Source organism: Loa loa (genome assembly GCF_000183805.2).
Source record: "Loa loa unplaced genomic scaffold supercont3.551, whole genome shotgun sequence".
NCBI classification, from domain to species: Eukaryota; Metazoa; Nematoda; class Chromadorea; order Rhabditida; family Onchocercidae; genus Loa; species Loa loa.
Window position 1 is genome coordinate 8,460 of NW_018108731.1, and position 12,098 is coordinate 20,557.

General features: G+C 36.6%; 2 protein-coding genes across 2 annotated transcripts in view; both read right to left on the reverse strand.

Annotated features, from left to right (window-relative positions):
- Nucleotides 1-4,858, reverse strand: part of LOAG_18815 (Sirt1 protein) — a gene marked incomplete at both ends in the record, with an annotated part of 5,708 nt that extends 850 nt beyond the window's left edge. The window contains 10 exons of the mRNA XM_020451478.1: nt 125-238; nt 406-500; nt 579-792; nt 1,266-1,345; nt 1,646-1,793; nt 1,962-2,148; nt 2,246-2,420; nt 4,088-4,277; nt 4,417-4,541; nt 4,735-4,858. Coding sequence (XP_020304734.1) covers nt 125-238; nt 406-500; nt 579-792; nt 1,266-1,345; nt 1,646-1,793; nt 1,962-2,148; nt 2,246-2,420; nt 4,088-4,277; nt 4,417-4,541; nt 4,735-4,858 — 1,452 coding nt within the window. The remainder of the gene's footprint in view (nt 1-124; nt 239-405; nt 501-578; nt 793-1,265; nt 1,346-1,645; nt 1,794-1,961; nt 2,149-2,245; nt 2,421-4,087; nt 4,278-4,416; nt 4,542-4,734) is intronic.
- A 2,724-nt stretch (nt 4,859-7,582) lies between these two features.
- On the reverse strand, nt 7,583-12,098 carry LOAG_06361 (hypothetical protein). Its single transcript, XM_003141897.2, has 9 exons — nt 11,946-12,098; nt 10,631-10,820; nt 10,004-10,107; nt 9,748-9,902; nt 9,489-9,657; nt 9,117-9,357; nt 8,770-8,983; nt 8,303-8,487; nt 7,583-8,032 (listed from the first exon to the last, which is right to left on the reverse strand). Exons 1-9 carry the CDS (start codon nt 12,089-12,091, stop codon nt 7,829-7,831), a joined length of 1,608 nt encoding a protein of 535 aa, XP_003141945.2. The 5' UTR covers nt 12,092-12,098; the 3' UTR covers nt 7,583-7,828.

The window sequence follows — 12,098 nt, forward strand, 5'->3', positions numbered from 1 at the left end:
CTAAAACAAACTAATAAAAAGACATAATAATATATATATATATCCAACACTGTTAAGATTCGTCTTTGCTGAACAAAAGATATCTAGGAAAGCTAGAAATAATGAAATAAAGTGGAGAACTCACAAAAAGATAACCATCAACAGGAAGTTTCGATCCCACGCTGACATATCGTGCATCCCACATTGAAGGTATTCCTTTCAGTCGTGCTCGCTTAACTGCTGGTTGATCCAATAATTTCTGAAAACAGTGTACAGATTATCAGGAAATGGAAATATAGAAGGAGCAGAAAATTAGTGCGCTTATGGTTTAGAAAACTTTTTGAATTAACAAGCCACAAAGCTGTGTTTGATGTCTGAAATCCTATATCTTATATGATATCTGTTGAACGCAAATTCAATGCAAACCTTGAATTGGATTTCGTTAATTGCTTTTCTAAGAGTTGTTTTCTCGTAAATTTCTTCACCTGCAGCAGGACCACTACAGCTGGTTTTAAAGCGACCTCAAAAAGAGTATTTTCTCGAGATTTTGATATAAGGACGATTTATTTACAAAGCTATATAATAGATCGAATTTTCACCTTTTCTGAAAATATCGACATAAGGAGGGCCCAGAACCAAAGCTAACTGAGCCACAATATCATCACAATTACCCAGCAACTCGATATCAGTGGCATAATGAGGTAAAGATTCACGATTGATGAGTATCTGTGGTACTTCGGGATTAACATTGTACGGCAAAAGTGCAACTGGTTGTACTTTCAAAGATGAACCGATAACTACCACCAAGTCAGCCTAAAAAAAATAAAATCTCCTGAAAACACTAAACAAAAGCATAACCACAGTTAAGCAAATCCTTGCGGTGCGTGAGCATTTCAATTCGTAAGAAATTTACAAAAATTCCCCTTAGTTATTGTTAGCTCTTTATAACTTTAGGGAACTAAAAATACACACCTTTTCTCTGTCTTCGGCCATTTTTTCGTGGAAATCATCCGAGAGATCTTCACCGAAAAAACTATGTCAGGTTTCATGACTCCTTCCGGGTGGTTGCACACTCGACACATCGCGACACGCTGTAAACACCATGGATTATGCTTAAACAGTTTATCGAAATTATAACAAAAGAAAAAAGGAGAATATTTCTCATGAAGCTAGATATAATAAATACAATTCGTTTTTACAACATATGAACATAAACCTCGAATTAAAAATGATTAAAAAAAAAGAAAAATAATGGGAGGGTAAAGAAAAGCTGCGTTAAAGGGTACCCCAGAGTCAATATCTTCTCGAATGGCTTCGCTATCGACTTTTATACCACAGTTTCGGCAAGTCGCCGTTGCAAAAGATCCTAAATAAATAAGAAATTACCAGTAAACAAACAGAACAAAAAAACGTAATAGTTTCAGTAATAAGAATTCCCATGATTGGTTGCTAAAATCAACAATTGGAGGTACATTCTGTTAGATGTACGATGTAGAACAGTTATCTTTGACAGAATTTGGGAGTGCCAAAAGACAGTATATTTAGCTATACAATAAGAGCAACTCCGAACAGTTTCCACGATAAAGTTCATTCATCATTTGCAACGCGCAGCGACAGCGATAGGTATTTAATGCTGTTAGGAGATTTTTATAAAACAAAAATATACCATGACACTGTACAATGCGCTTGATTCCGGCTACTTGTTCCAAAGTATCAATATTTTGAGTGTAATTTCTCAGCAATTTCCCACTATCTTCGAGTGCCTTGATGAAGTAATGGCACATCGAAGCTTCATAGCGACCAGGGAATAATTCCTTGAATACGATTCATTCAATCAATGTTCAAATCTCTTGAGAAGGCATAAAGCCGGCGCTGTGAGACCGAATTCGAGGGCAAAAACTGAAGCATCATATAAATTTTACGGGTTGCCCGAAAAGTACGAAGAGAGCAAAATCTAATTGAAAAAATGAACAAGATAATACCCTAGCAAACTCGAAAAATGGTTTCGGATTTTTACTGAAGTAATTGATATCAAACATAGCAGTTGGGTCTGGAAGATCTGGATATTCGATGTGAAGTCGAGCGTATACGCCGTTTTTACTCCGAAAGTCTGGTATGCCACAGGATACAGAAACGCCAGCACCAGTCAAAACTAAGATACGACTGCACCTGGAAACGGTAGAAATCTTTGTTTTCTTTCATATAATGAAATATTTTAAACAGAATAAATTGTTAAAGTTTGTAAAGTTATCATATGAGGGACAACCTTTTAAAAAGTTCAACTGCATCATCAAATGAATTAAATTCTGGTAATTTCGTGCGTCTAGGTCGTTCACTGTATAAAATTTTCCGAATAATGCGATATAAATCTTGCTCAGAAAGATTGTCCGGTAAATCGACATGCGGCAGCAAACAGCGAACAACATCTCTAGCCGACCCACCTTAAATGAATTAATTTAGTAACATTTGCCTAAAATTATAAAGAAATTGGGCTAAATATAAGGACATCTTCTACCACACCCAACAATTACTAAAGCAATTCTAACGCGAAACATGCACTGCCCTCTACGATGAAATATAACTGCATTTGTAACAACGTGCAATAACGCTGCATTATGAGAACAACAACCACCATGAAATAATTTCATTCACTTTTTATCAATCCATACAATAAAATCCGTCACAAGTGTTTAATTAGATCTACCGAAAAGAGCAAAAATGGATTTAAGAGTAAGCTGATTATTGGGTAATGCAACATTCAAATAGGACAATTTTGAAAGATAGAATACATTTTCATATCCTAAGCTGTACTGGAAGTTTCTCATCAGAAGTGATAACATGAATTTCAGAATTGTATCATAAAATTTTCCACATGTCGGAATATACAAACAACAAATGGAAATAAGAGATGTACTTCCTGAACTTGATCACACCAAGCTTTAGTAAGGACCGAAACTAGATTCAAACGCAGGTGAGAGCTATGTGACACAATAAAACGGAAGTCTTATTTGATACAGTTAAACTCTAAGGAAAATATGATGGTGTAAATCTCACCTACAAGAACAGTTTACCAATGGAATGAACAAGTTCAAAAAGTTCAATCGTCTAAAAAAACCCATTTAAAAAATCCAGAACTGTAGCCGTGTATACGCCACTTAACTTGGATGATGAGTTTGGCCCATGAAGAGCAGATGCCAATTTACACGTCATACCCACATGAATGATAACCATTATTTTGAAGCCAAAAGAGGTTTAGAAAAGGAGGACGGGCTGTTTTTTTGAACCATTCTATCATAGTAATAATAAAAGAGCATGAAGGATTATCCCTCAAGGAGAACAGGTACTATGGATATACCCTTCCACAGGCACTATGGCCAGATGCAGTTAGTAAATGATAAAAGACTGTAATCCAGATATTTATTACTCATATTTGCATTTTGCCGAGTGCAATAAGAAAAAATCGTGACTCCGAATAAAAATTAATAAAAACTGGTAGGAATAAAAATTAAGTTACCATTCAAAGAGGGGAAAGCACCATAATTCGTGTTGTAAATATTCGTTAAATGTGTCTTAGCTCAATAAAAATTAAAAAAACTGAACTAAAAAGTGGGTGAGAATGCTGACCAGAACTACCCAAGATCTCTTAATTACATTGAGCAGTGTAAGAAGTGACAAGCAGTAACGAACAGGATCGAATAAAAATTACCCGAAGGTTATCGAGAAAATTTTCAAGAATGAAAAATCACTGTAGCTCTCAATACAGCTAATATCATACTGGACATGGAAAATACTTATAAACGTTTCTTAAAAAAAGAATGCATTTAAATAACGAATTTATGGAGCTCAACAAAAATTAAGAAAGGTAAAGGAGTACAATGTGGTTGCATAGATATAGAAATACTCTATAAAAGTGAAACTTGTAGAAGCGGTATGTATGAATTAAAGAGAGTTAGGCAAATTGGCTTTCATTATAGGAAAGGCTTATGTAAAGAAATACAAATTCTTAAACATCTTTCACTTCAAAGATACATAAGAAAAATTATTTGAAAACAGCATGCGGAAAGCGAAAAAAAATAGGTTTAAAAAAAACATTAAATAAGTAACTCACCCTCACTGCCTATTTGGTCGATAGCAGGAGAATCACCTGAATCTAGATTTGTAAATCCCTGATTTACTTGAATTTGGTTAGCAAAATTGTCAATGGGTGTGGGATTCGTAGCGGAATTGGTATGTGTATCGGTTTCAGTCCTCATATTGCCGTCTAACATAATGTTTTCACCTGAATCACTTTTCATCAGCTTCATTTTAGAAATCCTTATTCCACTGACAGTATGTAATCTTGGAGTACTTCGGATATCAATCAATTATGACATTTTTAGGATAACTCAAGTTGTCTATTACACCAGAATGAGTACGGTGCAGAGAAGAATCGAGCACCTGCAGACATTCTGCGATGACTGCCGAGAAATAAACAATATTATCAAGATAACTTACTTCCCAGCTCATTTCCGCAACAACCTGAATGCATGAATACGACACAAAATGATCTGTGAACAGCTTACCTGAAAAGACATCTGATAATGCATGCACATCACAAGAAGCAAATTAGGTCATCAGTAACATCTAACAAAGTAAAGCCAGCACAAAACTCATGCCTCCCTTAAATAACTTTTTAAGAACTTTGAAGCTGTATAGCCTATCTAAAAAGCACAACATTACGCGATATCATGCTGATAGTGAACAAACAGTTCAAACCTGTTATGGCCTCATTACTTTTTCTCACTACTTTCTTTAACTTGTCACCTTTTATTGTGTCAACTGATGTCTGCAGCGGATAGCACACAATTACTCCCCTCCCTGCCTCGCCCTCGTTACTCATGTCGAATCCCAGACCCCCTCCCCCTCAATTCCTTCCCTTACCTAAATGTGGACATGTTAAAATATTTTTACTGGTGTGCTTCACGGCCCGTTATATTTTGTCACCGAGTACCTTGATTGAGGAGGACAGTGCCACACGGGTGGTGTTGGTCGGTTAATTCAGGAGCGGATTCGATTGAGGTTTGGCGGTGCATTATCAGGTTGGTGGCTGACTTCAATTCGTGCTTGCTAGGTGGTAGTTTGTGAGGCGAAAATCCCTGATATGATCTGTTAGAATTATGAATTTCTACAGCTAGCTGTACTTGCAGTCAACGGGGAGTAATTCATAAAATTCATTTTCATGGTTGAACCCGGCAGGTAAATCCCGACGTGGTATTATAGGGATCTGCAGTTATTTTTTCACCCGCATAAACCAAATCCTTTCATATTCCACGATATGTAGCCTGTTCTGAATCACCTGTAGTAATCAGTAGATCACCATTGTACTTATCACTACATTTCTCCCCATCCCCTGAAAAAAAGTTTTTAAGGTGATTTTATACGTATCTTGACATAAGCATATGGTAAAGACCATCCTGAAAGGCATTTTAACGTTCCTGAAATTTTACAGGCACTTATTATATGTGAAAGAACATTTCATATAGTTTATCAGTAACCCTGATTCATTAGAATCCAATTAAAATCCAGTGTGACTACTGTCTACGGATGGTATCATCTGCTTTTGTAAGTTTACATATTACCCTTGACCTTTATGTAGTTCATAGGTGTATTTGTTACACATTTCATTAATTTCATTACTGGAGTTCAAGAGCGGCTGCACCTAGAGCATTATCCGCAAAATCAGTATGACCGCTTTGCTTCTTCAAGGTTCTCTCAGTTTCATAACTGGCAACGTTTGTCTTAATTCCGTATTTCTGAAGTTTGTCTGCTTACTCTAAATTCAGTTATCGAAATACATTTTGTTGCCGGTTCCATGCTCTTCACTATCTCTATTACCAAACTTGATGTGGCAGATTATTGAAAATTCTCATATACAACCATTTTCTTTCAAAAGTCTCAAAATCCTGATACAGTATTATTAATAATATCATGTTTGAAAGGCGTCACCTCGTGAAATCAAGAAATTTACAGTTATACCGTCTTCAAATATACTATATATATATATATATATACTTCGAGCCGTCATGCTTTCCCTCATCTGCACTGACGACCATAATGGCTTGCCATCGTTCTTATCGAGTTCAGAGGTATAATAATTTTTGTATAGCTTCTAAAGATTTTTTTACCATTTGCAATACAAAAACTTTTGGGCAGTTGTGTAGACGCGGCATCTCCAGCATTTGAGATTCAGAATATATTTATGGTGACTTTTCTTTGGACTTAGCGCTTTCATTTTCCTAAAACTAAAAAAAGGATTTTATTTGCCTCTGAAGGATTTTATTTTTTTTCATTGTACTATACCAGTTATACGATGTAGCTGTTCGACAGGCTCCTGGTTCAAGTCAAAACAGCAATTAAGGCAATAAAGATGGCAAACATCGCTTGAGCAGTTATTGTTATAGCGCATCATCAAAGCAGTTTTTACAGAATACAGTGAAATAATTCAGCTGCAATTGCGTTCCACTTTTTATCTTATACCCCAAGAAAATTATATACGCTTCTAATAACGGTGTGCTGCTTAAAGGGTACAAAATATGTTATTACATTCAGGATTATATTTTGATGGTTACAGCTGTGGAGGAAGCTGTTTGATTTGATTTCGTTTAGACTCTTTGTCTAGCTTCAACATTATGTCCAGCGTTGATTTCCTTATGTATCATTTTCACGCTAATTCAAAACAGTTCGTAAGTTATCCATCGTTAACGGTGTCTAATTCAGAGTTTGACGGCTGGCAATATATATGCACTTTAAAGTCGAAAAACTTTTATTATTTCGAGAACTTATGCTATCGGGAATGAACATGAAGCAAAACATCTAAAAGAAATATTCCATGAGGCGGATATAATATTTATGGAACAATGAAGCATATTGTTACTTCGGTTTACAAACCGTAAACTGAACCAATAATATGCTTTATTTGCACAGTTTGCTGCCTCAGGCCCATGGTCAAGTCCATATTTCTGCGCAGTTTATAACTATGTTCAAAGTACAGAATTTACAAGAAAGTGTTCAAGGAGGGACTGTTCCTTTGTTCCCTATTCTGTAATCTACTTCAAAGCTGGCATATATTCGCAACATGAAGGGCTAAAGCTGAAGGAATTTATTTCAACCGATAGTTTCAACGATAAGCGCTCTTCCTCAAAATTATTGGAGATAGAAAATCTCCGTATGAGAAGCGGGATGCTTAATGATACTAATTTCCGAACTTTACAAGTAAAAAAATGTAACTCATAAAATCATGGACGCAAACAACAGTCTGCAAAAAATCATTTTGGCGGAGATGAAGTTCCGTTAAAAGACCACGAATAACTCACAAACGGTAAGTTTTCAATAAACTCGTTTGTGAAAGCATGAATTATAATTCCGGAGTGGCCGTGATGAAAGACCACCGGTGACAGCACTACTTGCGCAAATAAGCTCATCCTGAGAAAACGAACATTATGCGTTTGTCAACTTATTTCCAGGGATTACTTATGGTTTTCAAAAAAATTTTCATTCACCATTCGTAGAGCTCCATAACGAACAGTCATTTATTTTCCATTTTCTTGCAAATGGCTCAAAATGCTTCAAGACCTGGGCCGCCTTGTTATAACACGTCAACAAATAACACATATTTGTATTGCACAGAAGTTACGTGCAGAAATATTTATGCTGCCGAATAATTTTGATCGGCATTTGCTTTCTCTGCTTTCATGGAACTTTGAACTGTACATTCAAAATCACAACAAGATATAACAAATACTGAATTATCCCTAAACATCAGAAGAAACGCACTGTGGTATAAACTTCTGAACTTCAAAATCTTTCCTTATTAAGAATCATCTTTCTTTTTCGAAGCATTTGATAGCGTTAACATTTCTTCATTTGTTGGACAGAAATTATCCTCAATTTCTTCAATTGTTTCTGGTAATGGTTTACTCATTGTTTCAGGTATGCAAAATATTACAACTAGACCGGCTATCAGTGAAAGACTACCGAACGGAATGATCATTGCCCAAGTTCCAAACTGCTCCACCTGTAAAAAGAAACAAATTTCTGGAATATTCAAAACGGACTTCATTTGACTACTACTTCGGTAGTTGCGCTGTTAGCACGCTATCCTTCCTTGTAAGCAAGGAAAAAAATTCTCAGGTGCCCCGTAATTTGCTTCAACCGACAGTAGATGGGAAGCAAAACACTGCTGCAGTTCCAACGGCTTATCCAATAAACTGGATTGTGATCCAGCTTCTGTATTAAAATAAGTACAAAGTGGACTAATGAGGAGTGAATTTTGAAGAGAACATACAATCCACATGACAATATAGCAAGACAGATTGGCGCCAACACGAGCAATCATCGAACAGCATCCCATTGCCAAATTACGAATCACTGTAGGATATAATTCGGGAGTAACAGTATAAATCACTGCATAGCAGCTAGTAATAGAAGCTTTTGCGATTAAAAATTGTAGGACACTAATAATCCAGTGCACTGCAATGATTTTTTAATAGGAACGGACTATCCATAACTGAGATAAAAAAATGGTGTGGTAACACTGTAAACATTTTACATCGAGCTGTTACGAAGCCAGATAAGTAGTTGCATCATAAATAGTAAACGACCGAATATTCTTAATGATCCATGATATGATATGATATGAAGAATGGCAGCACTTTATAACCGCAATGTTTTTCGCAAAAGATAGATCCTCCGAAAATCTGATTAAGTATAGATTGAAAACTGAAGAAATTCGATGTTTTCTAGAAACTGTACCTTTTGAAGGGAGAAGGAGGTTAGAAAGCATACATAATGCAGCAAGGAAGTATCCTCCGGCTAAAAGTCGTTTCCGGCCGATTCTGTCGATAAATGCAAACAACAATAAAAGAGCCGGTATTTCGGCTATACCACCGCTAATAAATGTTCCGTAGAAATCACCACCAAGAAAATCAGTTTTCATAGAAACACCATAATAAATCATCGACACAACCTGTGAGATATTGAACAAGTGAAAAAGTTGTTCACGCACTGTCCCAATCAGTTTTTCAAACCGAGCAATTCGTGAGAAACTGGATGACAGTCTATTAAATTAATATGTGGAAATTTCTGGAATTAAATCTCACTGGCCATAAGAAAAGACAAGCAAATGTACGCAGTCGTATGCGCGGTGTCCGAACAAGATCAAGATAGTTGTATTTTCTTTGTGGAGAACGATTCTGCGCAATTTTTTCCGGGAAATCAATTTGATCCCACCATTTTTCTGGCAAGCGTGCACCATTAATTTCTGCCGCACGTTTCAAAATTTTATCGGCTTCTTCATACTTATGCTGTGTCACGAGCCATCGCGCACTTTCAGGAACAATCCTGAATTTGTGGAAATTCGATATAACAACTTCATCTCTTATAACTGCACTTCCCCATTCTTTACCTTTGCCTTTCTGCAATAACTTTTTTACATACGAATTCATATTTAGAGATCTGCATTCTGTGCTCACCACCAGTAGCACATAAATATCAGTGCAGGCAACGAAATGGCGAGCTGCAGATATCGATAATCGCGAATGAAATATGCAAGACATCCCAGAAAAATTTGGCCAAATGAAAAAAATATCCCTGATATTACTGAAGCAACTTTTCTTTTCGAAGGACCAACCAATTCCATACCTGGAACAAATAATACCATCGGAACATTCCTCAAAAAAACGACTGGTAAATGAGGGACAGCAGCCTAATATTCAGAGTGATGTAACATACCAATTACAACAGCAATAACAAAAATGCCAGGATGTGCAAATCCGACAGCAGCTCGTAACAAAGCAAATGCTGTCCAAAACGGTACCACTGCCATCAAAGCACCAGATATTATTAGCATGATTATCGCGATAAAAAATACTTTTTTACGACCAATTCTGCAAAAAACAGTTTTTCGTTAACTTCCAACTTCCGATAACAGTGAGATTTGAAGAATGATATAAGTTGCGAAAGTTTAGGTATTGAAAATGCACAATACCTGTCGCCCAGGAAACCAAAGACAAGCGAGCCACCCATTTGTCCAATATAGTATGTTGACTGAATAAATGCTTTCAACACTGACCATTCGCACACGATATGCCACTAAAATATTGTTCTTAGGCTTTAAAATCCTGCATATTTGTCTGATGTCATTTTCATCCAAAGCTCTAAAATACTGATTAAAAAACATTTACCGCATTGCAGTATGCCGGTGATAACGCCTAAGAGGTGCCGCAGTCCTATAAAACCTATACCCGAAATATTCAAGCCAAGAAGACTGCCGTGTGCTGGCTTCCGGAAATACCGGTAGTCTAATTTATTGATAAGTTCGACGGAAATAACCTGATATCTATGACGGTGAATTTACCTTAGGATCACCCTACAAGGTACCATCAAGATTTGAGTAACTGGGCATTCCCTGAGACCAGATGCGGATACTACTGCTTTCTTATTTCGAATCAAACGCTTTTACGAATGATTCATCAACGATAGCAGCTAGATTCCTACACTCTAAGTGCAAAAGTTCAATACTCCTCGACTTTGCAATCTAAAATAAGGCTTTGTTCTCTCTCGAATTCATTCATGTATCGTTATGCGAAATAATTATCTGAAGAAAAAATCTTACTCGATTAATGGCCGAGTGCTTGATTTCTGATAAATCATAAACATATCCAAACCGACATGTTGAGTCATTACGTAACTGACATTCTTGATATCTGCACCGTTCTGTTTTCTCCGTACAGTTTGCTGCCATTATAAGCAGATCACTCTTTGTCCAATAGCTTGCACCCAACCTTTCATTTGGCAAACGACATCTTAAAAAGATTGAAATTTGAAGAATTATTAGGCGGACTTAATTCTCCATTTCCATGGAAGGGAAAAAATATTGTTGAAAATCTGAAATTGACAGCGTCGCATACTTCATTAGATTATTGTCTTTACAGTAGAATGCACTGCAGTAGAAATTAGATATTACGACAAATTCTACATTGCTAGTGAATTTACATTTAGTTCTCCGTTTTCTTTACGTTGGATGAAATAGTGAACATGACAGAATGCATATTACACGTTCGCGACATATTCAAATGTTAATACTTCAAAAAGGTTCAACTATTTAATTTCGTGGACACTTTACCATGAAGATGGGAATCCCTCGGGTAAATGTCCTGCTACATTGCCGATGTATTAATTTCGATTCACTAATGCCCGACATCAACAAAGTTAGATACTTATGATTAACAGTTTAATATTACTGTGTCACAACGTTAAAGCATTAAGGGTCGCTCAGGCCTTCAGTGCTATGACGTCATTGCTAGCTTATTCCTGCTAACGTTGCAGACGTATTCTAGGAACACCTGCACCGTGACATGTGCCTCGAGACTCGTGAATACTGCATAAAACACCGCCAATGGAGAAAGTCACTAGCAGGAGTTATAAACTGCCCAGAATTTCTGAACTCTGAACGTAATTGCAGCTATTAATCCCAATTTTTCTTAACTATCCTCAGAATTCACTCATGTGGAACCCTCATTAAAACCATATTATTCTGTTACCAGTTCAACAGCCAGTCGGCCCAACCCCAATTGTTAGTCATGTGGATCATTCCTTTCCCACTTTCGAAATTCCCACACATGCAACAATATACCAGTTGTTTTTACTGCTCTCAGCGTGCGACTTTGTTTAAAATTTAGTGTTTACTTAGGGATTGACAGAAAATTCGTTCACTACGGTTAACAAAGTTCCTTGGCGGTTGTCGAGTAAATTTTCATATATCACTAAAAAACTGGAAAATGTTATGTCGTTACGTAGCTTTTTGAACGCAAAAAGTGAATTCATGTATTGATTTTGTCTTTTCAAATGAACTATCCGTTCTGAAAGTGTATTTGGAAACACTTTCACACTACTAAACCTTTCGCAAAAGTTCCCAAGAAAGCACAAACCTATGCGGAACAGAGGCTGCACTGAATGTCCACGATAGTGCATGCATGGAAACGAATATAATTGGCAAACACACCAATGTAAACTGTATCTTTTGGTAACGACCGAATTCACCCAAGGTAGTGAACAGCAATTCATCGAATTTCATACTGAAA

Coding starts and splice junctions, on each gene's coding strand:
- LOAG_06361 (XM_003141897.2), bottom strand. CDS start 12,091: ATGAAATTCGATGAATTGCTGTTCACTACCTTGGGTGAATTCGGTCGT. Junction 10,821..11,945: donor GCAGCCTCTGTTCCGCATAG/GTTTGTGCTTTC, acceptor AATCTTTTTAAG/ATGTCGTTTGCCAAATGAAA. Junction 8,488..8,769: donor CCTCCTTCTCCCTTCAAAAG/GTACAGTTTCTA, acceptor AAATCATTGCAG/TGCACTGGATTATTAGTGTC.